At 44.8% G+C, this 27,667-nt stretch overlaps 1 protein-coding gene across 2 annotated transcripts in view; it reads right to left on the reverse strand.

The window, feature by feature from the left end:
• LOC118378381 (START domain-containing protein 10-like) overlaps positions 1-24,652 on the reverse strand; it is a 31,723-nt gene extending 7,071 nt beyond the window's left edge. The window contains exons 1-2 of one of the 2 annotated variants that reach the window (XM_052517214.1): positions 24,068-24,652; positions 2,798-2,945 (exon numbers count right to left, since the gene is read on the reverse strand). In XM_052517214.1, coding sequence (XP_052373174.1) covers positions 2,798-2,945; positions 24,068-24,247 — 328 coding nt within the window. In that variant the 5' untranslated portion in view covers positions 24,248-24,652. The remainder of the gene's footprint in view (positions 1-2,797; positions 2,946-24,067) is intronic. The other variant, XM_052517211.1, reaches the window with a different exon arrangement.
• Between the last annotated feature and the right edge of the window lie 3,015 nt (positions 24,653-27,667).

Consider the following 27,667-nt stretch of genomic DNA (forward strand, 5'->3'; position numbering starts at 1 on the left):
AGTAACACTAACTCACAGGAGTAACACTAACTCACAGGAGTAATATCCTATTTCTGACACTTAACTCACAGGAGTAATATCCTACGTCTGACACTAACTCACAGGAGTAATATCCTATTTCTGACACTAACTCACAGGAGTAATATCCTATTTCTGACACTAACTCACAGGAGTAATATCCTACGTCTGACACTAACTCACAGGAGTAATATCCTACGTCTGACACTAACTCACAGGAGTAATGTCCTATTTCTGACACTAACTCACAGGAGTAATAACTCACAGGAGTAATATCCTATTTCTGACACTAACTCACAGGAGTAATATCCTACGTCTGACACTAACTCACAGGAATAATATCCTATTGACACTAACTCACAGAGTAACACTAACTCACAGGAGTAACACTAACTCACAGGAATAATATCCTATATCTGACACTAACTCACAGGAGTAACACTAACTCTCAGGAGTAATATCCTACGTCTGACACTAACTCACAGGAGTAATATCCTACGTCTGACACTAACTCACAGGAGTAATATCCTACGTCTGACACTAACTCACAGGAGTAACACTAACTCACAGGAGTAACACTAACTCACAGGAGTATTATCCTATTTCTGACACTAACTCACAGGAGTAATATCCTACGTCTGACACTAACTCACAGGAGTAATATCCTACGTCTGACACTAACTCACAGGAGTAACACTAACTCACAGGAGTAACACTAACTCACAGGAGTAATATCCTATTTCTGACACTTAACTCACAGGAGTAATATCCTACGTCTGACACTAACTCACAGGAGTAATATCCTATTTCTGACACTAACTCACAGGAGTAATATCCTATTTCTGACACTAACTCACAGGAGTAATATCCTACGTCTGACACTAACTCACAGGAGTAACATCCTACGTCTGACACTAACTCACAGGAGTAATGTCCTATTTCTGACACTAACTCACAGGAGTAACACTAACTCACAGGAGTAATATCCTATTTCTGACACTAACTCACAGGAGTAATATCCTACGTCTGACACTAACTCACAGGAGTAATATCCTACGTCTGACACTAACTCACAGGAGTAACACTAACTCACAGGAGTAACACTAACTCACAGGAGTAATATCCTATATCTGACACTAACTCACAGGAGTAACACTAACTCTCAGGAGTAATATCCTACGTCTGACACTAACTCACAGGAGTAATATCCTACGTCTGACACTAACTCACAGGAGTAATATCCTACGTCTGACACTAACTCACAGGAGTAACACTAACTCACAGGAGTAACACTAACTCACAGGAGTATTATCCTACATCTGTCACTAACTCACAGGAGTAATATCCTATTTCTGACACTAACTCACAGGAGTAATATCCTACGTCTGACACTAACTCACAGGAGTAATATCCTATTTCTGACACTAACTCACAGGAGTAATATCCTATTTCTGACACTAACTCACAGGAGTAACACTAACTCACAGGAGTAATATCCTACGTCTGACACTAACTCACAGGAGTAATATCCTACGTCTGACACTAACTCACAGGAGTAATATCCTACGTCTGACACTAACTCACAGGAGTAATATCCTATTTCTGACACTAACTCACAGGAGTAATATCCTACGTCTGACACTAACTCACAGGAGTAATATCCTATTTCTGACACTAACTCACAGGAGTAATATCCTATTTCTGACACTAACTCACAGGAGTAACACTAACTCACAGGAGTAATATCCTACGTCTGACACTAACTCACAGGAGTAATATCCTATTTCTGACACTAACTCACAGGAGTAATATCCTACGTCTGACACTAACTCACAGGAGTAATATCCTATTTCTGACACTAACTCACAGGAGTAATATCCTACGTCTGACACTAACTCACAGGAGTAATATCCTATTTCTGACACTAACTCACAGGAGTAATATCCTACGTCTGACACTAACTCACAGGAGTAACACTAACTCACAGGAGTAATATCCTACGTCTGACACTAACTCACAGGAGTAATATCCTACGTCTGACACTAACTCACAGGAGTAACACTAACTCACAGGAGTAACACTAACTCTCAGGAGTAATATCCTACGTCTGACACTAACTCACAGGAGTAATATCCTACGTCTGACACTAACTCACAGGAGTAACACTAACTCACAGGAGTAACACTAACTCACAGGAGTATTATCCTACATCTGTCACTAACTCAAAGGAGTAATATCCTACGTCTGACACTAACTCACAGGAGTAATATCCTATTTCTGACACTAACTCACAGGAGTAACACTAACTCACAGGAGTAATATCCTACGTCTGACACTAACTCACAGGAGTAATATCCTATTTCTGACACTAACTCACAGGAGTAATATCCTACAGGAGTACACTAACTCACAGGAGTAATATCCTATTTCTGACACTAACTCACAGGAGTAATATCCTACGTCTGACACTAACTCACAGGAGTAATATCCTATTTCACACTCTCACAGGAGTAATATCCTATTTCTGACACTAACTCACAGGAGTAACACTAACTCACAGGAGTAATATCACAGGAGTACACTAACTCACATGAGTAATATCCTACGTCTGACACTAACTCACAGGAGTAACACTAACTCACAGGAGTAACACTAACTCTCAGGAGTAATATCCTACATCTGACACTAACTCACAGGAGTAACACTAACTCACAGGAGTAATATCCTACATCTGACACTAACTCACAGGAGTAATATCCTACATCTGACACTAACTCACAAGAGTAATATCCTACGTCTGCGTTGACAGTGAGCCTGCCAATATCGTGGGTGTCGATCATGTTGCTGTCCCAGTTCTTCCGGTAGCTGGTGTCATGAAGGACATCGTAAAGGGTCTCGGCAGTCACGTCCTTACACACTATCCTCATCTGAAACAGTAAGTAAAACAACACATTATATTTAAAAAAACGTATTGAGAAATATATCTGTGTAATAACCTTAAACCCTGTCATCGTGTTATTACCTAGAAATGACGATGTCACTACTTTTTTGCTACTGCTATTTACTGTGTAATTACATAGGACTAGGTTAGCTATGAATAACAAGGTAGAACAGTGACTGAGTCAACTTCTCTGAACTGGGGCCTCTGAAGATGGAACTGTCTTTAGAATCAATGAAGTTCAGAACGATGTAGTGGTAGTGCGTGCCATAAAAACAGATCCGACAATCTGCTACAGACTCTCTTCCAGAAGGATTTATGTTACAGTTACTAACACATTGTTATTTGGAGGGTTCCCAATAGATCAGTCTGTGTTTTATAGTAAAGATTACACTGTGCAGAAAACATTCATCAAATGGATTTCAAAAGATCTCCAGGTGGAAACACAGTACAGTACACCACCATAACAGCAACATTTGAAGTTGAGGAAGTGGAATATATTATATTACTGTTATTGTTGTACTGTTATATTATACACCTGCGTGACCACATGAAACCAACGGAATATACCAGGACCTAACTACATTAATTTACCATAGGATATATATATATATATTAGTTGAATTAATAATACACTATAGGAAGTGTTGCCTAAGATTACATCCATCTTAATGCTCTCTGTTTACATTGCCTCCATCCTAATGCTCTCTGTTTACATTACATCCATCCTAATGCTCTCTGTTTACATTACATCCATCCTAATGCTCTCTGTTTACATTACATCCATCCTAATGCTCTCTGTTTACATTACATCCATCCTAATGCTCTCTGTTTACATTACATCCATCTTAATGCTCTCTGTTTACATTACATCCATCCTAATGCTCTCTGTTTACATTACATCCATCCTAATGCTCTCTGTTTACATTACATCCATCCTAATGCTCTCTGTTTACATTACATCCATCCTAATGCTCTCTGTTTACATTACATCCATCCTAATGCTCTCTGTTTACATTACATCCATCCTAATGCTCTCTGTTTACATTACATCCATCCTAATGCTCTCTGTTTACATTACATCCATCTTAATGCTCTCTGTTTACATTACATCCATCCTAATGCTCTCTGTTTACATTACATCCATCCTAATGCTCTCTGTTTACATTACATCCATCCTAATGCTCTCTGTTTACATTACATCCATCCTAATGCTCTCTGTTTACATTACATCCATCCTAATGCTCTCTGTTTACATTACATCCATCCTAATGCTCTCTGTTTACATTACATCCATCCTAATGCTCTCTGTTTACATTACATCCATCCTAATGCTCTCTGTTTACATTACATCCATCCTAATGCTCTCTGTTTACATTACATCCATCTTAATGCTCTCTGTTTACATTACATCCATCCTAATGCTCTCTGTTTACATTACATCCATCCTAATGCTCTCTGTTTACATTACATCCATCTTAATGCTCTCTGTTTACATTACATCCATCCTAATGCTCTCTGTTTACATTACATCCATCTTAATGCTCCCTGTTTACATTACATCCATCCTAATGCTCTCTGTTTACATTACATCCATCCTAATGCTCTCTGTTTACATTACATCCATCTTAATGCTCTCTGTTTACATTACATCCATCCTAATGCTCTCTGTTTACATTACATCCATCCTAATGCTCTCTGTTTACATTACATCCATCCTAATGCTCTCTGTTTACATTACATCCATCTTAATGCTCTCTGTTTACATTACATCCATCTTAATGCTCTCTGTTTACATTACATCCATCCTAATGCTCTCTGTTTACATTACATCCATCCTAATGCTCTCTGTTTACATTACATCCATCCTAATGCTCTCTGTTTACATTACATCCATCTTAATGCTCTCTGTTTACATTACATCCATCCTAATGCTCTCTGTTTACATTACATCCATCTTAATGCTCTCTGTTTACATTACATCCATCTTAATGCTCTCTGTTTACATTACATCCATCCTAATGCTCTCTGTTTACATTACATCCATCCTAATGCTCTCTGTTTACATTACATCCATCCTAATGCTCTCTGTTTACATTACATCCATCTCAATGCTCGTTATACAGTATAGTGTACATCATATTAAACCCTATACAATATAGTGTACATCATATTAAACCCTATACAGTGTAGTGTACATGATATTAAACCCTATACAGTATAGTGTACATCATATTAAACCCTATACAGTATAGTGTACATGATATTAAACCCTATACAGTATAGTGTACATGATATTAAACCCTATACAGTATAGTGTACATCACATTAAACCCTATACAGTATAGTGTACATAATATTAAACTGGATACCTTGGCCATGTTCTGTTATAATCTCCACTTGGCACAGCCAGAAGAGGACTGGCCACCCCTCATAGCCTGGTTCCTCTCTAGGTTTCTTCCTAGGTTTTGGCCTTTCTAGGGAGTTTTTCCTAGCCACCGTGCTTCTACACCTGCATTGCTTGCTGTTTGGGGTTTTAGGCTGGGTTTCTGTACAGCACTTTGAGATACCAGCTGATGTAAGAAGGGCTTTATAAATACATAAATATAAATATAAATACTAGCTAATAGCCAATCACAGTGTATTAATTTACAACGTAAACAAGCAAATAAGTGGATTTCCGCCATATCTCTGACGCATTAGCGAGTGACTGATACATATACAGTTCTGCGTGCGCCACAGCAGCAGAGTGGGATAGCTGGGGGCCACAGCAGTAGAGTGGGATAGCTGGGGGCCACAGCAGTAGAGTGGGATAGCTGGGGGCCACAGCAGTAGAGTGGGATAGCTGGGGGCCACAGCAGCAGAGTGGGATAGCTGGGGGCCACAGCAGTAGAGTGGGATAGCTGGGGGCCACAGCAGCAGAGTGGGATAGCTGGGGGCCACAGCAGCAGAGTGGGATAGCTGGGGGCCACAGCAGTAGAGTGGGATAGCTGGGGGCCACAGCAGTAGAGTGGGATAGCTGGGGGCCACAGCAGCAAAGAGGGATAGCTGGGGGCCACAGCAGTAGAGTGGGATAGCTGGGGGCCACAGCAGCAGAGTGGGATAGCTGGGGGCCACAGCAGCAGAGTGGGATAGCTGGGGGCCACAGCAGTAGAGTGGGATAGCTGGGGGCCACAGCAGCAGAGAGGGATAGCTGGGGGCCACAGCAGCAGAGAGGGATAGCTGGGGGCTACAGCAGTAGAGTGGGAGAGCTGGGGGCCACAGCAGTAGAGTGGGATAGCTGGGTGCCACAGCAGTAGAGTGGGATAGCTGGGGGCCACAGCAGTAGAGTGGGATAGCTGGGGGCCACAGCAGTAGAGTGGGATAGCTGGGGGCCACAGCAGTAGAGTGGGATAGCTGGGTGCCACAGCAGTAGAGTGGGATAGCTGGGTGCCACAGCAGCAGTGTGGGATAGCTGGGTGCCACAGCAGCAAAGAGGGATAGCCGGGGGCTACAGCAGTAGAGTGGGATAGCTGGGGGCCACAGCAGTAGAGTGCGATAGCTGGGGGCCACAGCAGTAGAGTGGGATAGCTGGGGCCCCAGCAGTAGAGTGGGATAGCTGGGGGCCACAGCAGTAGAGTGGGATAGCTGGGGGCCACAGCAGTAGAGTGGGATAGCTGGGGGCCACAGCAGTAGAGTGGGATAGCTGGGGGCCACAGCAGTAGAGTGGGATAGCTGGGTGCCACAGCAGTAGAGTGGAATAGCTGGGGGCCACAGCAGCAGAGAGGGATAGCTGGGGGCCACAGCAGTAGAGTGGGATAGCTGGGTGCCACAGCAGCAGAGTGGAATAGCTGGGGGCCACAGCAGCAGAGAGGGATAGCTGGGGGCCACAGCAGTAGAGTGGGATAGCTGGGTGCCACAGCAGCAGTGTGGGATAGCTGGGTGCCACAGCAGCAAAGAGGGATAGCTGGGGGCTACAGCAGTAGAGTGGGATAGCTGGGGGCCACAGCAGTAGAGTGCGATAGCTGGGGGCCACAGCAGTAGAGTGGGATAGCTGGGGCCCAAGCAGTAGAGTGGGATAGCTGGGGGCCACAGCAGTAGAGTGGGATAGCTGGGGGCCACAGCAGTAGAGTGGGATAGCTGGGGGCCACAGCAGTAGAGTGGGATAGCTGGGGGCCACAGCAGTAGAGTGGGATAGCTGGGTGCCACAGCAGTAGAGTGGAATAGCTGGGGGCCACAGCAGCAGAGAGGGATAGCTGGGGGCCACAGCAGTAGAGTGGGATAGCTGGGGGCCACAGCAGTAGAGTGGGATAGCTGGGTGCCACAGCAGCAGAGTGGGATAGCTGGGGGCCACAGCAGCAGAGTGGGATAGCTGGGGGCCACAGCAGTAGAGTGGGATAGCTGGGTGCCACAGCAGTAGAGTGGGATAGCTGGGGGCCACAGCAGTAGAGTGGGATAGCTGGGGGCCACAGCAGTAGAGTGGGATAGCTGGGTGCCACAGCAGTAGAGTGGGATAGCTGAGGGGCACAGCAGTAGAGTGGGATAGCTGGGGGCCACAGCAGCAGAGTGGGATAGCTGGGGGCCACAGCAGTAGAGTGGGATGGAGGCGTGGGATAGCTGGGGGCCACAGCAGCACAGTGGGATGGGGGCGTGGGATAGCTGGGGGCCACAGCAGCAGAGTGGGATGGGGGCATGGGATAGCTGGGGGCCACAGCAGCAGAGTGGGATGGGGGTGTGGGATAGCTGGGGGCTACAGCAGTAGAGTGGGATAGGGGTGTGGGATAGCTGGGGGCCACAGCGGTAGAGTGGGATGGGGGCGTGGGATAGCTTGGGGTCACAGCAGCAGAGTGGGATGGGGGTGTGGGATAGCTGGGCCAAACCCTACCCTAACCCGGACGATGCTGGACCAATTGTGCACCGCCTCATGGTTCTCCCAGTCGTGGCCGACTGCGACACAGCCTGGGATCGAACCCAGGTCCGTAGTCTCCATGTTGGGGAGAGGAAGGAAGGACAGAGAGAGGAGCCAGTGATGGTGGCCCCAGGCCTTTCCTCGTGTTGGGGAGAGGAAGGAAGGACTGAGAGAGAGGAGCCAGTGATGGTGGCCCCAGGCCTTTCCTCGTGTTGGGGAGAGGAAGGAAGGACAGAGAGAGAGGAGCCAGTGATGGTGGCCCCAGGCCTTTCCTCATGTTGGGGAGAGGAAGGAAGGACAGAGAGAGAGGAGCCAGTGATGGTGGCCCCAGGCCTTTCCTCGTGTTGGGGAGAGGAAGGAAGGACAGAGAGAGGAGCCAGTGATGGTGGCCCCAGGCCTTTCCTCATGTTGGGGAGAGGAAGGAAGGACAGAGAGAGAGGAGCCAGTGATGGTGGCCCCAGGCCTTTCCTTGTGTTGGGGAGAGGAAGGAAGGACTGAGAGAGAGGAGCCAGTGATGGTGGCCCCAGGCCTTTCCTCGTGTTGGGGAGAGGAAGGAAGGACAGAGAGAGGAGCCAGTGATGTTGGCCCCAGGCCTTTCCTCATGTTGGGGAGAGGAAGGAAGGATATTATAAAGAAGGGTTAGGTAGGTCTAGCCCGGAATAAGGATTCCACTTCCTTCCATTAGGCCTGAGCCCGGAATAAGGATTCCACTTCCTTCCATTAGGTCTAGCCCGGAATAAGGATTCCACTTCCTTCCATTAGGTCTAGCCCGGAATAAGGATTCCACTTCCTTCCATTAGGTCTAGCCCGGAATAAGGATTCCACTTCCTTCCATTAGGTCTAGCCCGGAATAAGGATTCCACTTCCTTCCATTAGGTCTAGCCCGGAATAAGGATTCCACTTCCTTCCATTAGGTCTAGCCCGGAATAAGGATTCCACTTCCTTCCATTAGGTCTAGCCCGGAATAAGGATTCCACTTCCTTCCATTAGGTCTAGCCCGAATAAGGATTCCACTTCCTTCCATTAGGCCTGAGCCCGAATAAGGATTCCACTTCCTTCCATTAGGCCTAGCCCGAATAAGGATTCCATTTCCTTCCATTAGGTCTAGCCCGGAATAAGGATTCCACTTCCTTCCATTAGGTCTAGCCCGAATAAGGATTCCACTTCCTTCCATTAGGTCTAGCCCGAATAAGGATTCCACTTCCTTCCATTAGGTCTAGCCCGAATAAGGATTCCACTTCCTTCCATTAGGTCTAACCCAGAATAAGGATTCCACTTCCTTCCATTAGGCCTAGCCCAGAATAAGGATTCCACTTCCTTCCATTAGGTCTAGCCCGGGACTTCCTTCCATTAGGACTAGCCCGAATAAGGATTCCACTTCCTTCCATTAGGACTAGCCCGAATAAGGATTCACTTCCTTCCATTAGGTCTAGCCCGAATAAGGATTCCACTTCCTTCCATTAGGTCTAGCCAGAATAAGGATTCCACTTCCTTCCATTAGGTCTAGCCCGAATAAGGATTCCACTTCCTTCCATTAGGTCTAGCCCGGAATAAGGATTCCACTTCCTTCCATTAGGCCTAGCCCAGAATAAGGATTCCACTTCCTTCCATTAGGACTAGCCCGGAATAAGGATTCCACTTCCTTCCATTAGGCCTAGCCCAGAATAAGGATTCCACTTCCTTCCATTAGGTCTAGCCCGGAATAAGGATTCCACTTCCTTCCATTAGGACTAGCCCGGAATAAGGATTCCACTTCCTTCCATTAGGTCTAGCCCGGAATAAGGATTCCACTTCCTTCCATTAGGTCTAGCCCGGAATAAGGATTCCACTTCCTTCCATTAGGTCTAACCCAGAATAAGGATTCCACTTCCTTCCATTAGGCCTAGCCCAGAATAAGGATTCCACTTCCTTCCATTAGGTCTAGCCCGGAATAAGGATTCCACTTCCTTCCATTAGGACTAGCCCGGAATAAGGATTCCACTTCCTTCCATTAGGACTAGCCCGGAATAAGGATTCCACTTCCTTCCATTAGGTCTAGCCCGGAATAAGGATTCCACTTCCTTCCATTAGGTCTAGCCCAGAATAAGGATTCCACTTCCTTCCATTAGGTCTAGCCCGGAATAAGGATTCCACTTCCTTCCATTAGGTCTAGCCCGGAATAAGGATTCCACTTCCTTCCATTAGGCCTAGCCCAGAATAAGGATTCCACTTCCTTCCATTAGGACTAGCCCGGAATAAGGATTCCACTTCCTTCCATTAGGCCTAGCCCGGAATAAGGATTCCACTTCCTTCCATTAGGTCTAGCCCGGAATAAGGATTCCACTTCCTTCCATTAGGACTAGCCCGGAATAAGGATTCCACTTCCTTCCATTAGGTCTAGCCCGAATAAGGATTCCACTTCCTTCCATTAGGTCTAGCCCGGAATAAGAATTAGGTCTAGCCCGGAATAAGGATTCCACTTCCTTCCATTAGGTCTACCCGGAATAAGGATTCCACTTCCTTCCATTAGACTAGCCCGAATAAGGATTCCACTTCCTTCCATTAGGTCTAGCCCGAATAAGGATTCCACTTCCTTCCATTAGGCCTAGCCCGGAATAAGGATTCCACTTCCTTCCATTAGGTCTAGCCCAGAATAAGAATTCCACTTCCTTCCATTAGGACTAGCCCGGAATAAGGATTCCACTTCCTTCCATTAGGCCTAGCCCGGAATAAGGATTCCACTTCCTTCCATTAGGTCTAGCCCGGAATAAGGATTCCACTTCCTTCCATTAGGCCTAGCCCGGAATAAGGATTCCACTTCCTTCCATTAGGACTAGCCCGGAATAAGGATTCCACTTCCTTCCATTAGGCCTAGCCCGGAATAAGGATTCCACTTCCTTCCATTAGGACTAGCCCGGAATAAGGATTCCACTTCCTTCCATTAGGTCTAGCCCGGAATAAGGATTCCACTTCCTTCCATTAGGTCTAGCCCGGAATAAGGATTCCACTTCCTTCCATTAGGTCTAGCCCGGAATAAGGATTCCACTTCCTTCCATTAGGTCTAGCCCGGAATAAGGATTCCACTTCCTTCCATTAGGACTAGCCCGGAATAAGGATTCCACTTCCTTCCATTAGGCCTAGCCCGGAATAAGGATTCCACTTCCTTCCATTAGGTCTAGCCCGGAATAAGGATTCCACTTCCTTCCATTAGGACTAGCCCGGAATAAGGATTCCACTTCCTTCCATTAGGTCTAGCCCGGAATAAGGATTCCACTTCCTTCCATTAGGTTAGCCAATAAGGATTACACTTCCTTCCATTAGGTCTAACCCAGAATAAGGATTCCACTTCCTTCCATTAGGCCTAGCCCAGAATAAGGATTCCACTTCCTTCCATTAGGTCTAGCCCGAATAAGGATTCCACTTCCTTCCATTAGTAGCCCGAATAAGGATTCCACTTCCTTCCATTAGACTAGCCCGGAATAAGATTCCACTTCCTTCCATTAGGTCTAGCCCGGAATAAGGATTCCACTTCCTTCCATTAGGTCTAGCCCAGAATAAGGATTCCACTTCCTTCCATTAGGTCTAGCCCGGAATAAGGATTCCACTTCCTTCCATTAGGTCTAGCCCGGAATAAGGATTCCACTTCCTTCCATTAGGCCTAGCCCAGAATAAGGATTCCACTTCCTTCCATTAGGACTAGCCCGGAATAAGGATTCCACTTCCTTCCATTAGGCCTAGCCCGGAATAAACCACTTCCTTCCATTAGGTCTAGCCCGAATAAGGATTCCACTTCCTTCCATTAGGACTAGCCAATAAGGATTCCACTTCCTTCCATTAGGTCTAGCCCGTAAGGATTCCACTTCCTTCCATTAGGTCTAGCCCGAATAAGGATTCCACTTCCTTCCATTAGGTCTAGCCCGTAAGGATTCCACTTCCTTCCATTAGGTCTAGCCCGAATAAGGATTCCACTTCCTTCCATTAGGACTAGCCCGAATAAGGATTCCACTTCCTTCCATTAGGTCTAGCCCGGAATAAGGATTCCACTTCCTTCCATTAGGCCTAGCCCGAATAAGGATTCCACTTCCTTCCATTAGGTCTAGCCCAGAATAAGAATTCCACTTCCTTCCATTAGGACTAGCCGGAATAAGGATTCCACTTCCTTCCATTAGGCCTAGCCCGGAATAAGGATTCCACTTCCTTCCATTAGGTCTAGCCCGAATAAGGATTCCACTTCCTTCCATTAGGCCTATGTAAGGATTCCACTTCCTTCCATTAGGAGTAAGGATTCCACTTCCTTCCATTAGGCCTAGCCCGTAAGGATTCCACTTCCTTCCATTAGGACTAGCCCGGAATAAGGATTCCACTTCCTTCCATTAGGTCTAGCCCGGAATAAGATTCCACTTCCTTCCATTAGGTCTAGCCCGGAATAAGGATTCCACTTCCTTCCATTAGGCCTAGCCCAGAATAAGGATTCCACTTCCTTCCATTATTAAGGATTCCACTTCCTTCCATTAGGCCTAGCCCGGAATAAGGATTCCACTTCCTTCCATTAGGTCTAGCCCGGAATAAGGATTCACTTCCTTCCATTAGACTAGCCCGAATAAGGATTCCACTTCCTTCCATTAGGTCTGCCCGGAATAAGGATTCCACTTCCTTCCATTAGGTCTAGCCAATAAGGATTCCACTTCCTTCCATTAGGTCTAGCCCGGAATAAGGATTCCACTTCCTTCCATTAGGTCTAGCCCGGAATAAGGATTCCACTTCCTTCCATTAGGACTAGCCCGGAATAAGGATTCCACTTCCTTCCATTAGGTCTAGCCCGGAATAAGGATTCCACTTCCTTCCATTAGGCCTAGCCCGGAATAAGGATTCCACTTCCTTCCATTAGGTCTAGCCCAGAATAAGAATTCCACTTCCTTCCATTAGGACTAGCCCGGAATAAGGATTCCACTTCCTTCCATTAGGCCTAGCCCGGAATAAGGATTCCACTTCCTTCCATTAGGTCTAGCCCGGAATAAGGATTCCACTTCCTTCCATTAGGCCTAGCCCGGAATAAGGATTCCACTTCCTTCCATTAGGACTAGCCCGGAATAAGGATTCCACTTCCTTCCATTAGGCCTAGCCCGGAATAAGGATTCCACTTCCTTCCATTAGGACTAGCCCGGAATAAGGATTCCACTTCCTTCCATTAGGTCTAGCCCGGAATAAGGATTCCACTTCCTTCCATTAGGTCTAGCCCGGAATAAGGATTCCACTTCCTTCCATTAGGTCTAGCCCGGAATAAGGATTCCACTTCCTTCCATTAGGTCTAGCCCGGAATAAGGATTCCACTTCCTTCCATTAGGTCTAGCCCGGAATAAGGATTCCACTTCCTTCCATTAGGTCTAGCCCGGAATAAGGATTCCACTTCCTTCCATTAGGCCTAGCCCGGAATAAGGATTCCACTTCCTTCCATTAGGCCTAGCCCGAATAAGGATTCCACTTCCTTCCATTAGGTCTAGCCCAGAATAAGAATTCCACTTCCTTCCATTAGGACTAGCCCGGAATAAGGATTCCACTTCCTTCCATTAGGCCTAGCCCGGAATAAGGATTCCACTTCCTTCCATTAGGTCTAGCCCGAATAAGGATTCCACTTCCTTCCATTAGGCCGGAATAAGGATTCCACTTCCTTCCATTAGGCCTAGCCCGGAATAAGGATTCCACTTCCTTCCATTAGGCCTAGCCCGGAATAAGGATTCCACTTCCTTCCATTAGGTCTAGCCCGGAATAAGGATTCCACTTCCTTCCATTAGGTCTAGCCCGGAATAAGGATTCCACTTCCTTCCATTAGGTCTAGCCCGGAATAAGGATTCCACTTCCTTCCATTAGGTCTAGCCCGGAATAAGGATTCCACTTCCTTCCATTAGGTCTAGCCCGGAATAAGGATTCCACTTCCTTCCATTAGGTCTAGCCCGGAATAAGGATTCCACTTCCTTCCATTAGGTCTAGCCCGAATAAGAATAAGGCCTATTCCACTTCCTTCCATTAGGTCTAGCCCAGAATAAGGATTCCACTTCCTTCCATTAGGTCTAGCCCGGAATAAGGATTCCACTTCCTTCCATTAGGACTAGCCCGGAATAAGGATTCCACTTCCTTCCATTAGGTCTAGCCCGGAATAAGGATTCCACTTCCTTCCATTAGGCCTAGCCCGGAATAAGTTCCACTTCCTTCCATTAGGACTAGCCCAGAATAAGAATTCCACTTCCTTCCATTAGGACTAGCCCGAATAAGACTTCTTTCCATTAGGCCTAGCCCGAATAAGGATTCCACTTCCTTCCATTAGGTCTAGCCCGAATAAGGATTCCACTTCCTTCCATTAGGCCTCTAAGGATTCCACTTCCTTCCATTAGGAATAAGGATTCCACTTCCTTCCATTAGGCCCGGAATAAGGATTCTTCCTTCCATTAGGACTAGCCCAGAATAGCCACATTAGGTCTAAATAAGGATTCCACTTCCTTCCATTAGGTCTAGCCCGAATAAGGATTCCACTTCCTTCCATTAGGTCTAGCCCGGAATAAGGATTCCACTTCCTTCCATTAGGTCTAGCCCGAATAAGGATTCCACTTCCTTCCATTAGGTCTAGCCCGGAATAGCCCTTCCTTCCATTAGGAATAATAAGATTCCACTTCCTTCCATTAGGTCTAGCCCGGAATAAGGATTCCACTTCCTTCCATTAGGTCTAGCCCGAATAAGGATTCCACTTCCTTCCATTAGGTCTAGCCCGAATAAGGATTCCACTTCCTTCCATTAGGTCTAGCCCGAATAAGGATTCCACTTCCTTCCATTAGGTCTAGCCCGGAATAAGGATTCCACTTCCTTCCATTAGGTCTAGCCCGGAATAAGGATTCCACTTCCTTCCATTAGGTCTAGCCCGGAATAAGGATTCCACTTCCTTCCATTAGGTCTAGCCCGGAATAAGGATTCCACTTCCTTCCATTAGGTCTAGCCCGGAATAAGGATTCCACTTCCTTCCATTAGGACTAGCCCGGAATAAGGATTCCACTTCCTTCCATTAGGTCTAGCCCGGAATAAGGATTCCACTTCCTTCCATTAGGACTAGCCCGGAATAAGGATTCCACTTCCTTCCATTAGGCCTAGCCCGGAATAAGGATTCCACTTCCTTCCATTAGGTCTAGCCCGGAATAAGGATTCCACTTCCTTCCATTAGGTCTAGCCCGGAATAAGCATTCCACTTCCTTCCATTCTAAATGTTACAGGATAACTTTAGTTAATCAGTGGGCAGGGACTACAGTGCTGTTTATCATGCCAGGTGTGACACAATCACATTAGGTTGAGTTAATAATTCACCATCACATCCCCCTCCTGTCCAACCCCCGTCCAGGCCTGGCTTCTAACAGAAGGCCTAGTCGCTCCTCTGACTGGGTTTCCTCCTTAGGTTGAGTTAATAATTCACCATCACATCCCCCTCCTGTCCAACCCCCGTCCAGGCCTGGCTTCTAACAGAAGGCCTAGTCGCTCCTCTGACTGGGTTTCCTCCTTAGGTTAGGTCCCTCTGAATGGAATGTCGTCAATACCTACCTTTACGTTCTGTTATTCATGAGCAAAGAATTGCATCACTGGCCCGGAAAGATTCATGCATTATAAAGAGAGGTCTATCTATCTGTGGTCCTTCTGTAGCTCAGTTGGTAGAGCATGGCGCTTGTAACGCCAGGGTAGTGGGTTCGATCCCCGGGACCACCCATACGTACAATGTATGCACACATGACTGTAAGTCGCTTTGGATAAAAGCGTCTGATAAATGGCATATATTATTATATTATTATATTATTATATTATAGCCATCATATCCTGTTTTGTTGACGTTTGTTCCGGGTGTCAACATTTGTTTTCTCATTCATCCTTCTAAACAATCCATCATTCATTTCCTGTGTTTCCTCTTTATTTACCCCATCTGGGTTTCAGACGGGGTCAGCTGGAGTTCCTTCTGTAAGGGCCGTTACCCTCTTGGCCTGGCAGCAGGGGGGAATCAGGTTTCCTCGTTACTAGCTGCGAGCCATTACCACAGTTTTCCACTCTTCATTTTTCAGGACCTCTCCTGGGTGGACGTCACATCAGAGACACAGCCTGCCTTTCCTTTCTGACAGACAGAAACTGTCTGATGACCTAGTCTTACCTAGGACTACAGTATAGCTGGCTGCTACAGACGTATGGTCAGATGACCTAGTCTTACCTAGGACTACAGTATAGCTGGCTGCTACAGACGTATGGTCAGATGACCTAGTCTTACCTAGGACTACAGTATAGCTGGCTGCTACAGACGTATGGTCAGATGACCTAGTCTTACCTAGGACTACAGTATAGCTGGCTGCTACAGACGTATGGTCAGATGACCTAGTCTTACCTAGGACTACAGTATAGCTGGCTGCTACAGACGTATGGTCAGATGATCTAGTCTTACCTAGGACTACAGTATAGCTGGCTGCTACAGACGTATGGTCTGATGACCTAGTCTTACCTAGGACTACAGTATAGCTGGCTGCTACAGACGTATGGTCAGATGACCTAGTCTTACCTAGGACTACAGTATAGCTGGCTGCTACAGACGTATGGTCAGATGACCTAGTCTTACCTAGGACTACAGTATAGCTGGCTGCTACAGACGTATGGTCAGATGATCTAGTCTTACCTAGGACTACAGTATAGCTGGCTGCTACAGACGTATGGTCAGATGACCTAGTCTTACCTAGGACTACAGTATAGCTGGCTGCTACAGACGTATGGTCAGATGACCTAGTCTTACCTAGGACTACAGTATAGCTGGCTGCTACAGACGTATGGTCAGATGACCTAGTCTTACCTAGGACTACAGTATAGCTGGCTGCTACAGACGTATGGTCAGATGACCTAGTCTTACCTAGGACTACAGTATAGCTGGCTGCTACAGACGTATGGTCAGATGACCTAGTCTTACCTAGGACTACAGTATAGCTGGCTGCTACAGACGTATGGTCAGATGATCTAGTCTTACCTAGGACTACAGTATAGCTGGCTGCTACAGACGTATGGTCAGATGATCCAGTCTTACCTAGGACTACAGTATAGCTGGCTGCTACAGACGTATGGTCAGATGACCTAATCTTACCTAGGACTACAGTATAGCTGGCTGCTACAGACGTATGGTCAGATGATCTAGTCTTACCTAGGACTACAGTATAGCTGGCTGCTACAGACGTATGGTCAGATGACCTAGTCTTACCTAGGACTACAGTATAGCTGGCTGCTACAGACGTATGGTCTGATGATCGAGTCTTACCTACTGTAGGACTACTATATAATATAGAAGTATAGAATACATATTGCGTAATGTCGTCTAGTGTGTTGAGGGTTCTGTTTCTGAATGGATTGTTTGGGCTCTACTTTGTTACAGTATGCATCTACATTAGGTCTACATAGGCTATACTACAATACCAATATACTAATTCTCTACTATGCTACTAGATTACTATACTTCTGTGCTACTATACTTATATACCGATATACTACCATACCACTATACTAATATTCTACCATGATACTATACTCCCATGCTACTATGTTACTATACTGCTATACTACTACACTACTACACTACTAAACCGCTATACTAATATACTACTACACTACTATACTACTACACTACTATACTACTACACTACTACACTACTATACTACTACTATACTAATATACTGCTATATTATTACTATATTGCTATACGACTATTTTTTTTATTTTACCTTTATTTTACCTTTATTTTACCAGGCAAGTCAGTTAAGAACAAATTCTTATTTTCAATGACGGCCTAGGAACAGTGGGTTAACTGCCTGTTCAGGGGCAGAACGACAGATTTGTACCTTGTCAGCTCGGGGATTCGAACTTGCAACCTTTCGGTTACTAGTCCAACGCTCTAACCACTAACCACCCTGCCGCCCCTATACTAACATACTACTACACTACTATACCACTATACTACTACGCTACTATACCGCTATACTAATATACTACTACACTACTAAACCGCTATACTAATATACTACTACACTACTAAACCGCTATACTAATATACTACTACACTACTATACCACTATACTACTATGCTACTATACCGCTATACTAATATACTACATTACTATACCACTATACTAATATACCACTACACTACTATACTAATATACTACTACACTACTAAACCGCTATACTAATATACTACTACACTACTATACCACCATACTACTACGCTACTATACTGCTATACTAATATACTACATTACTATACCAATATACTACTACACTACTATACCTCTATACTAATATACTACTACATTACTATACCACTATACTAATATACTACTACACTACAATAATACTATAATAATATACTATGCTGCTATACAACTATCCTACTATACTACCATACTACTATTCTGCTATATTGATATACTGCTACACTACTATAATACTATACTACTATTCCAATATACTGCTATACTGCTATCCTGCTATACTGCTATTCTACAGCTATTCTACTTTACTGCTATTCTACTTTACTGCTATACTGCTATTCTACTATACTGCTATTCTACTTTACTGCTATACTTCTATACTGCTATACTGCTATTCTACTTTACTGCTATACTGCTATACTACTATTCTACGATACTGCTATACTGCTATTCTACTTTACTACTATACTGCTATTCTACTTTACTTCTATACTGCTATTCTACTATACTGCTATACTGCTATACTGATATACTATACTACTATACTATACTGCTATACTATACTGCTATACTGCTATACTACTATACTGATATACTATACTACTATACTATACTGCTATACTACTATACTGATATACTATACTGCTATACTACTATACTGATATACTATACTGCTATTCTACTATACTGACATACTGCTATACTACTATACTACTATTCTACTATACTGCTATACTACTACACTGATATACTATACTGCTATACTGCTATACTACTATACTGATATACTGCTATACTACTATACTGCTATACTATACTGCTATACTGCTATACTGCTATACTAATATACTATACTGCTATACTACTATACTGATATACTATACTACTATACTGCTATACTATACTGCTATACTTCTATACTGCTATACTACTATACTGATATACTACTATACTGCTATACTACTATACTGATATACTATACTGCTATACTACTATACTGATATACTGCTATACTACTATACTGATATACTATACTGATATACTATACTGCTATACTACTATACTGCTATACTACTATACTGATATACTATACTGCTATACTACTATACTGATATACTATACAGCTATACAGCTATACTGCTATACTACTATACTGATATACTGCTATACTATACTACTATACTGCTATACTGATATACTATACTGCTATACTGCTATACTACTATACTGATATACTATACTGCTATACTGATATACTATACTGCTATACTGCTATACTACTATACTGCTATACTGTAGTGCAGAATTGGGATCCACCTGAATTCCTATCCAATGGTGCAATAACAAACCTTCCATGAAATATGAACGAATCCTCTGGAACTGATGAGTATTTTAGGACAAAAAGGAGCTATCTAGAACCTACAAGGGTTATTTGGCTGTCCACATAGAGAACCCTTTGAAGATCCCTGTTTGGTTCCAGGTAGAACCCTTCTGGGTTCCATGTAAGGCCCTTTCCACAGAGGGTTCTATAAGGAACCAAAAAGGGTTCTCATTTGGGGACAACCGAAGAACCCTTTTGGAACCATTTTGCAATGTTTTTGGAAACCGCAAAATTCTTGGTACACTGTACTGCATAACGTTGCTGTCCTAAATGATCATAAATGAGAGGAAGCTCTCCTTTTAATCATTTAGGACTTTCATCATTCTTCATCATCCTTGATAAGCCCCTTCTCCTCTCTCTCTATCGCTTTCTCTCCTCCTCTTCCCTAGCTTATCATTATGTCAGCCCTATTCACAAGACGTGATGCTCTGAGACTGAATAAACTACTGTTGTATCAACAAGCATTTGCTGCAAGATGAGAAGATGAGAAACCTCAGCAGTTATTTATCTAGTGAGTGTTACAGTATAGGAGAGAGTGTATTAGAGCAGACACAGCAGTATGGGTAATGTAATGCTCCAGGGGTCTCTAAGGAGGAACACAGAAGAGAAACACAGCAGTATGGGTAATAGAATGCTCCAGGGGCCTCTAGGGGAGGGGGGGGGGGCAGAAGAGAAACACAGCAGTATGGGTAATAGAATGCTCCAGGGGCCTCTAGGGGAGGGGGGGCAGAAGAGAAACACAGCAGTATGGGTAATGTAATGCTCCAGGGGTCTCTAAGGAGGGGGGGCAGAAGAGTAACACAGCAGTATGGGTAATGTAATGCTCCAGGGGTCTCTAAGGAGGGGGGGGGGGGCAGAAGAGAAACACAGCAGTATGGGTAATAGAATGCTCCAGGGGTCTCTAAGGGGGAGGACAGTAGAGAAACACAGCAGTATGGGTAATAGAATGCTCCAGGGGTCTCTAAGGGGGGCAGAAGAGAAACACAGCAGTATGGGTAATAGAATGCTCCAGGGGTCTGTAAGGGGGGAGCAGAGGAGAAACACAGCAGTATGGGTAATAGAATGCTCTAGGGGTCTTTAAGGGGGAGGACAGAAGAGAAACACAGCAGTATGGGTAATGTAATGCTCCAGGGGTCTCTAAGGGGGAGGACAGAAGAGAAACACAGCAGTATGGGTAATAGAATGCTCCAGGGGTCTCTAAGGGGGAGGACAGAAGAGAAACACAGCAGTATGGATAATAGAATGCTCCAGGGGTCTCTAAGGGGGAGGACAGAGGAGAAACACAGCAGTATGGGTAATAGAATGCTCCAGGGGTCTCTAAGGGGAGGACAGAAGAGAAACACAGCAGTATGGGTAATAGAATGCTCCAGGGGTCTCTAAGGGGAGGACAGAAGAGAAACACAGCAGTATGGGTAATAGAATGCTCCAGGGGTCTCTAAGGGGGAGGACAGAAGAGAAACACAGCAGTATGGGTAATAGAATGCTCCAGGGGTCTCTAAGGGGGGCAGAAGAGAAACACAGCAGTATGGGTAATAGAATGCTCCAGGGGTCTCTAAGGGGGAGGACAGAAGAGAAACACAGCAGTATGGGTAATAGAATGCTCAGGGGTCTCTAAGGGGGGCAGAAGAGAAACACAGCAGTATGGGTAATAGAATGCTCCAGGGGTCTGTAAGGGGGGAGCAGAGGAGAAACACAGCAGTATGGGTAATAGAATGCTCCAGGGGTCTCTAAGGGGGAGTACAGAAGAGAAACACAGCAGTATGGGTAATGTAATGCTCCAGGGTCTCTAAGGGGGAGGACAGAAGAGAAACACAGCAGTATGGGTAATAGAATGCTCCAGGGGTCTCTAAGGGGGAGGACAGAAGAGAAACACAGCAGTATGGGTAATAGAATGCTCCAGGGGTCTCTAAGGGGGAGGACAGAGGAGAAACACAGCAGTATGGGTAATAGAATGCTCCAGGGGTCTCTAAGGGGGAGGACAGAAGAGAAACACAGCAGTATGGGTAATAGAATGCTCCAGGGGTCTCTAAGGGGGAGGACAGAAGAGAAACACAGCAGTATGGGTAATGTAATGCTCCAGGGGTCTCTAAGGGGGAGGACAGAAGAGAAACACAGCAGTATGGGTAATAGAATGCTCCAGGGGTCTCTAAGGGGGGCAGAAGAGAAACACAGCAGTATGGGTAATAGAATGCTCAGGGGTCTCTAAGGGGGAGGACAGAAGAGAAACACAGCAGTATGGATAATAGAATGCTCCAGGGGTCTCTAAGGGGGAGGACAGAAGAGAAACACAGCAGTATGGGTAATAGAATGCTCCAGGGGTCTCTAAGGGGGAGGACAGAAGAGAAACACAGCAGTATGGGTAATAGAATGCTCCAGGGGTCTCTAAGGGGGAGGACAGAAGAGAAACACAGCAGTATGGATAATAGAATGCTCCAGGGGTCTCTAAGGGGGAGGACAGAAGAGAAACACAGCAGTATGGGTAATAGAATGCTCCAGGGGTCTCTAAGGGGGAGGACAGAAGAGAAACACAGCAGTATGGGTAATAGAATGCTCCAGGGGTCTCTAAGGGGGAGGACAGAAGAGAAACACAGCAGTATGGATAATAGAATGCTCCAGGGGTCTCTAAGGGGGAGGACAGAAGAGAAACACAGCAGTATGGGTAATAGAATGCTCCAGGGGTCTCTAAGGGGGAGGACAGAAGAGAAACACAGCAGTATGGGTAATAGAATGCTCCAGGGGTCTCTAAGGGGGAGGACAGAAGAGAAACACAGCAGTATGGGTAATAGAATGCTCCAGGGGTCTCTTAGGGGGAGGACAGAAGAGAAGCACAGCAGTATGGGTAATGTAATGCTCCAGGGGTCTCTAAGGGGGAGGACAGAAGAGAAACACAGCAGTATGGGTAATGGAATGCTCCAGGGGTCTCTAAGGGGGGGAGGACAGAAGAGAAGCACAGCAGTATGGGTAATAGAATGCTCCAGTGGTCTCTAAGGGGGAGGACAGAAGAGAAACACAGCAGTATGGGCAATAGAATGCTCCAGGGGTCTCTAAGGGGGAGGACAGAAGAGAAACACAGCAGTATGGGTAATAGAATGCTCTAGGGGTCTCTAAGGGGGAGGACAGAAGAGAAACACAGCAGTATGGGTAATATAATGCTCCAGGGGTCTCTAAGGGGGGCAGAGGAGAAACACAGCAGTATGGATAATAGAATGCTCCAGGGGTCTCTAAGGGGGACAGAAGAGAAACACAGCAGTATGGGTAATAGAATGCTCCAGGGGTCTCTAAGGGGGAGGACAGAAGAGAAACACAGCAGTATGGGTAATAGAATGCTCCAGGGATCTCTAAGGGGGAGGACAGAAGAGAAACACAGCAGTATGGGTAATATAATGCTCCATGAGTCTCTAAGGGGGAGGACAGAAGAGAAACACAGCAGTATGGGTAATAGAATGCTCCAGGGGTCTCTAAGGGGGAGGACAGAGGAGAAACACAGCAGTATGGGTAATGGAATGCTCCAGGGGTCTCTAAGGGGGGAGGACAGAAGAGAAACACAGCAGTATGGGTAATAGAATGCTCCATGAGTCTCTAAGGGGGAGGACAGAAGAGAAACACAGCAGTATGGGTAATGTAATGCTCCAGGGGTCTCTAAGGGGGGGAGGACAGAAGAGAAACACAGCAGTATGGGTAATAGAATGCTCCAGGGGCCTCTAAGGGGAGGACAGAAGAGAAACACAGCAGTATGGGTAATAGAATGCTCCAGGGGTCTCTAAGGGGGGCAGAAGAGAAACACAGCAGTATGGGTAATAGAATGCTCCAGGGGTCTCTAAGGGGGAGGACAGAAGAGAAACACAGCAGTATGGGTAATAGAATGCTCCAGGGGTCTCTAAGGGGAGGACAGAAGATAAACACAGCAGTATGGGTAATAGAATGCTCCAGGGGTCTCTAAGGGGGGCAGAAGAGAAACACAGCAGTATGGGTAATAGAATGCTCCAGGGGTCTCTAAGGGGGGGCAGAGGAGAAACACAGCAGTATGGGTAATATAATGCTCCAGGGGTCTCTAAGTCAACTGTAGACTATTGAGATGCATCCCAAGTGATGGAGAGACACTGACAGTATTTGTCATTATGTGCCACTAATATGGTTAAGAGACAAGCACACATTATACTGTAACAACTTATGGTTGACTATGTTAACAGTCACCAGTGTATTATGAAGCCTAAACCCTGGTGTACTTAATCACCTATCTAATCAGAAAATATAAACTTTGTATGAACTGGGGAATTACTCAATGCCATGTTATTCACAAAGATAAACCTACATCTCAAGGCTAACTACTCAAGTCTACTCCAGACACAATATCATGAACACGGCTTTATACAGGACGTATTGATGATCGTATTCATTTTAACATTAGGAAAAGTATCATTATGATTCCACACGTTAGATTCAAACCTGTTCAGTAGGGAAAAAAATGATACTAATCTTGAGAAGCGCTACAGTTTCTCTTGGAAACCTCAAGTTCTACACGTCCAGTCTTCTCTCCTCTCCGCGGTGCGTAAAGCACAGCACCAGACGTACCGGAATGAATCTGTCGTAGCGACACACTTGCCTTTAGTTTCTGGATCGTTTTACACTCTTCATCCCTGCACCACACCGTCACGTTTCCCTTGCTGTAGCGCGCTGTCCATCCTTCCTGGTTTTCACATTGTTCCTTGAAAGAGGTAAAGTCTGTATCGTCTGGTATCTGAACGGGCATCTTCTTGTACCCTCCTTGTGATGTGGTACACATGTATCAGTTGGAGACTAACGGCAGACAGAAAGTGGTTCTCCTTTTGCAGTAGATCTTCATTTGGCTTTGTTAGCTCCCACTGCAATGCTGAGTTCGATGGTTATGATAGATGTCAGCACAAAGTGCTTTCCAGGCGAAATTCTGTAACAATTAAAGTCCCAATAACAAGTAGAAACTCATGTGAAGGTAGAGGTAAGACTAATTTACGTGGACTTTTGTCCGGAGTCCTGTTGATACTGCCACCTACGTCGTACTAACGTCCCCTGCCTCTGAAGCTCTCACAGTCCATCACTAGTCACTGTGGTGGAGGCGGTAAACAGGTAGAGGCGTCAGGTTACCAATATCCTGCTTTCAGGTGCGGTGCGGCAGTCCGAGACAACATGGCCGCGGAGTTAGTCAGACTGACAGAGGAACAACATGATCAGGTGTCATGTTTATGATGTGTTTGGTTTGTCTAATTGTCTGCTGGTGAGGGTAGGTGAAAAAACATAGCCTTTTATCCAGCAACATGTAGTAATAACGTTTATAATCACATTTTTATTAATTTCTGCACATTTAAAAACGTCACTCTGTCCACTAATGAGTCACTGTATATAAGGACAACAATGTGGGCTCCTACAGATTAGGCATTGTCACGTTCTGACCTTTATTTCCTTTGTTTTGTCATTATTTAGTATGGTCAGGGCGTGAGTTGGGTGGGCAGTCTGTTTGTTTTTCTATGTTTTTGGGTATTTCTATGTTTCGTATGGTTCTCAATCAGAGGCAGGTGTCATTAGTTGTCTCTGATTGAGAATCATACTTAGGTAGCCTGGGTTTCACTGTGTGTTTGTGGGTGACTGTTCCTGTCTCTGTCTTTGCACCAGATAGGACTGTTGAGGTGTTCCATGTTTATTGTTTTGTTAGTTATTTCATGTCTAGTTCCTTTATTAAAGAACATGAATAACCACAACGCTGCATTTTGGTCCGCTTCTCCTTCACCACAGGAAAACCCTTACAGGCATATTATTTTAGATGTGTTTTATGTTGTTTTTTTTCAGTTTCGCATTGCCACAACCACTCTAGTTGCCACCTGAAAGAAATGTTAAAAAATATGAACAGTGGTTATGAGAATACATTCTACCACTCATCCACCTGAAAAGCAGTCATGATGAATGATGATGTGTGTGACATTTATCTTAGCTTGCTATTCATCCATGATAATAGGACCCGATTCTTTGCCTTTCTAACAAAGAAACCTGACCACAATTGACTACCTCAATGGTTGATGATATTGGATCCAGGGGACCAGCGTTATCAATGAAACTATACAGATGGGTTTCCCTTTCAAGGGAAGGCTGTTCAACTTTAACACAGTTACGTGAGGCCACAGGCTTTGTGAGTCTACAGGTAGGCAGGGAGTTGATCCCACCAACACAATTCATTGGAGTTCAATGGGAGCTTGCAGTAAACATGGCTCAGAGCACTTTTGTGAGCCACTGACCCTTGTCACTTCAAGACATCTGCCCTGGTAACCTGACCCAACTACAAGCACAAAGCTACACCAGTATGATAGCTGATTCATCTAAATTACCATATGCTACTTCAAATGGACAGATTAAACAACCTGTTCTTCTTAACGATGAGTACTCTACAAACTCATCATTAAGCTCAGGGCCCTGGGTCTGAACCCTGCCCTGTGCAACTGGGTTCTGGACTTCGTGACGGGCCGCCCCAGGTGATGAAGGTAGGAAACAACTCCTCCACTTCGCTGATCCTGAACACAGGGGCCCCACAAGGGTGCGTGCTCAGCCCCCTTCTGTACTCCCTGTTCACCCATGGCTGCGTGGCCAAGCATGCCTCCAACTCAATCTTCAAGTTTGCAGACCACACAACAGTAGTAGGCCTGATAACCAACAACGGCGAGACAGCCTACAGGGAGGAGGTGATGGCCCTGGGAGAGTGGTGCCAGGAAAATAACCTCTCCCTCAACGTCAACAAAATGAAGGAGCTGATGGTGGACTTCAGGAAACAGCAGAGGGAGCACAACCCTATCCACATCGACGGGACCGCAGTGGAGAAGGTAGGAAGCTTCAAGTTCCTCTGCATACACATCACTGATGATCTGAAATGGTCCACCCACACAGACAATGTGGTGAAGAAGGCACCTCTCCAACCTCAGGAGGCTGAAGAAATGTAGCTTGGCACCTAAAACCCTCACAAACTTTTACAACCTCCAGAGGGTTGTACGGTCTGCCCAACGTATCACCGGGGACAAACGACCTGCTCTCCAGGACACCTACAGCACCCAATGTTATAGGAAGGCCAAAAAAGATCATCAAGGACATCAACCACCCAAGCCACGGCCTGATTACCCCGCTATCATCCAGAAGGTGAGGTCAGTACAAGTGCATCAAAGCTGGGACAGAGAGACTGAAAAACAGCTTTTATCACAAGGCCATCAGACTCTTAAAAAGCCATCGCTAGCTGGTTACGCAACCCTGCACCTTAGAGGCTGCTGCCCTATATACATAGACATGGACTCACTGGTCACTTTAATAATGGAACACTAGTCACTTTAATGTTCTTTACATACTGCTTTACTCATCTCATATGTATTTACTGTATTCTATTCTACTGTATTTTAGTCAATGCCACTCCAACATTGCTCTTTCTAATATTTATATATTTCTTAATTCCATTCTTTTACTTTTAGATTTGTGTGTATTGTTGTTAATTGTTTGATACTTCTGCACTGTTGGAGCTGGGAACACAAGAATTTTGCTGCACCCACAATAACATGTGCTAAGTATGTATAACTGACCAATAACATGTGCTAAGTATGTATAACTGACCAATAACATGTACTAAGTATGTAAACTGACCAATAACATGTACTAAGTATGTGTACCTTATCAATAACATCTGCTAAGTATGTATAACTGACTAATAACATGTACTAAGTATGTATAACTGACCAATAACATGTACTAAGTATGTATAACTGACCAATAACATGTACTAAGTATGTAAACTGACCAATAACATGTACTAAGTATGTATAACTGACCAATAACATGTACTAAGTATGTAAACTGACCAATAACATGTACTAAGTATGTGAACTGACCAATAAATTGTACTAAGTACGTAAAACTGACCAATAACATGTATTAAGTATGTAAACTGACCAATAACATGTACTAAGTATGTATAACTGACCAATAACATGTACTAAGTATGTGTACCGTATCAATAACATCTGCTAAGTATGTATAACTGACCAATAACATGTACTAAGTATGTATAACTGACCAATAACATGTGCTAAGTATGTATAACTGACCAATAACATGTGCTAAGTATGTATAACTGACCAATAACATGTACTAAGTATGTAAACTGACCAAAAACATGTACTAAGTATGTATAACTGACCAATAA

Source organism: Oncorhynchus keta, chromosome 4, assembly GCF_023373465.1.
Source record: "Oncorhynchus keta strain PuntledgeMale-10-30-2019 chromosome 4, Oket_V2, whole genome shotgun sequence".
NCBI lineage: Eukaryota > Metazoa > Chordata > Actinopteri > Salmoniformes > Salmonidae > Oncorhynchus > Oncorhynchus keta.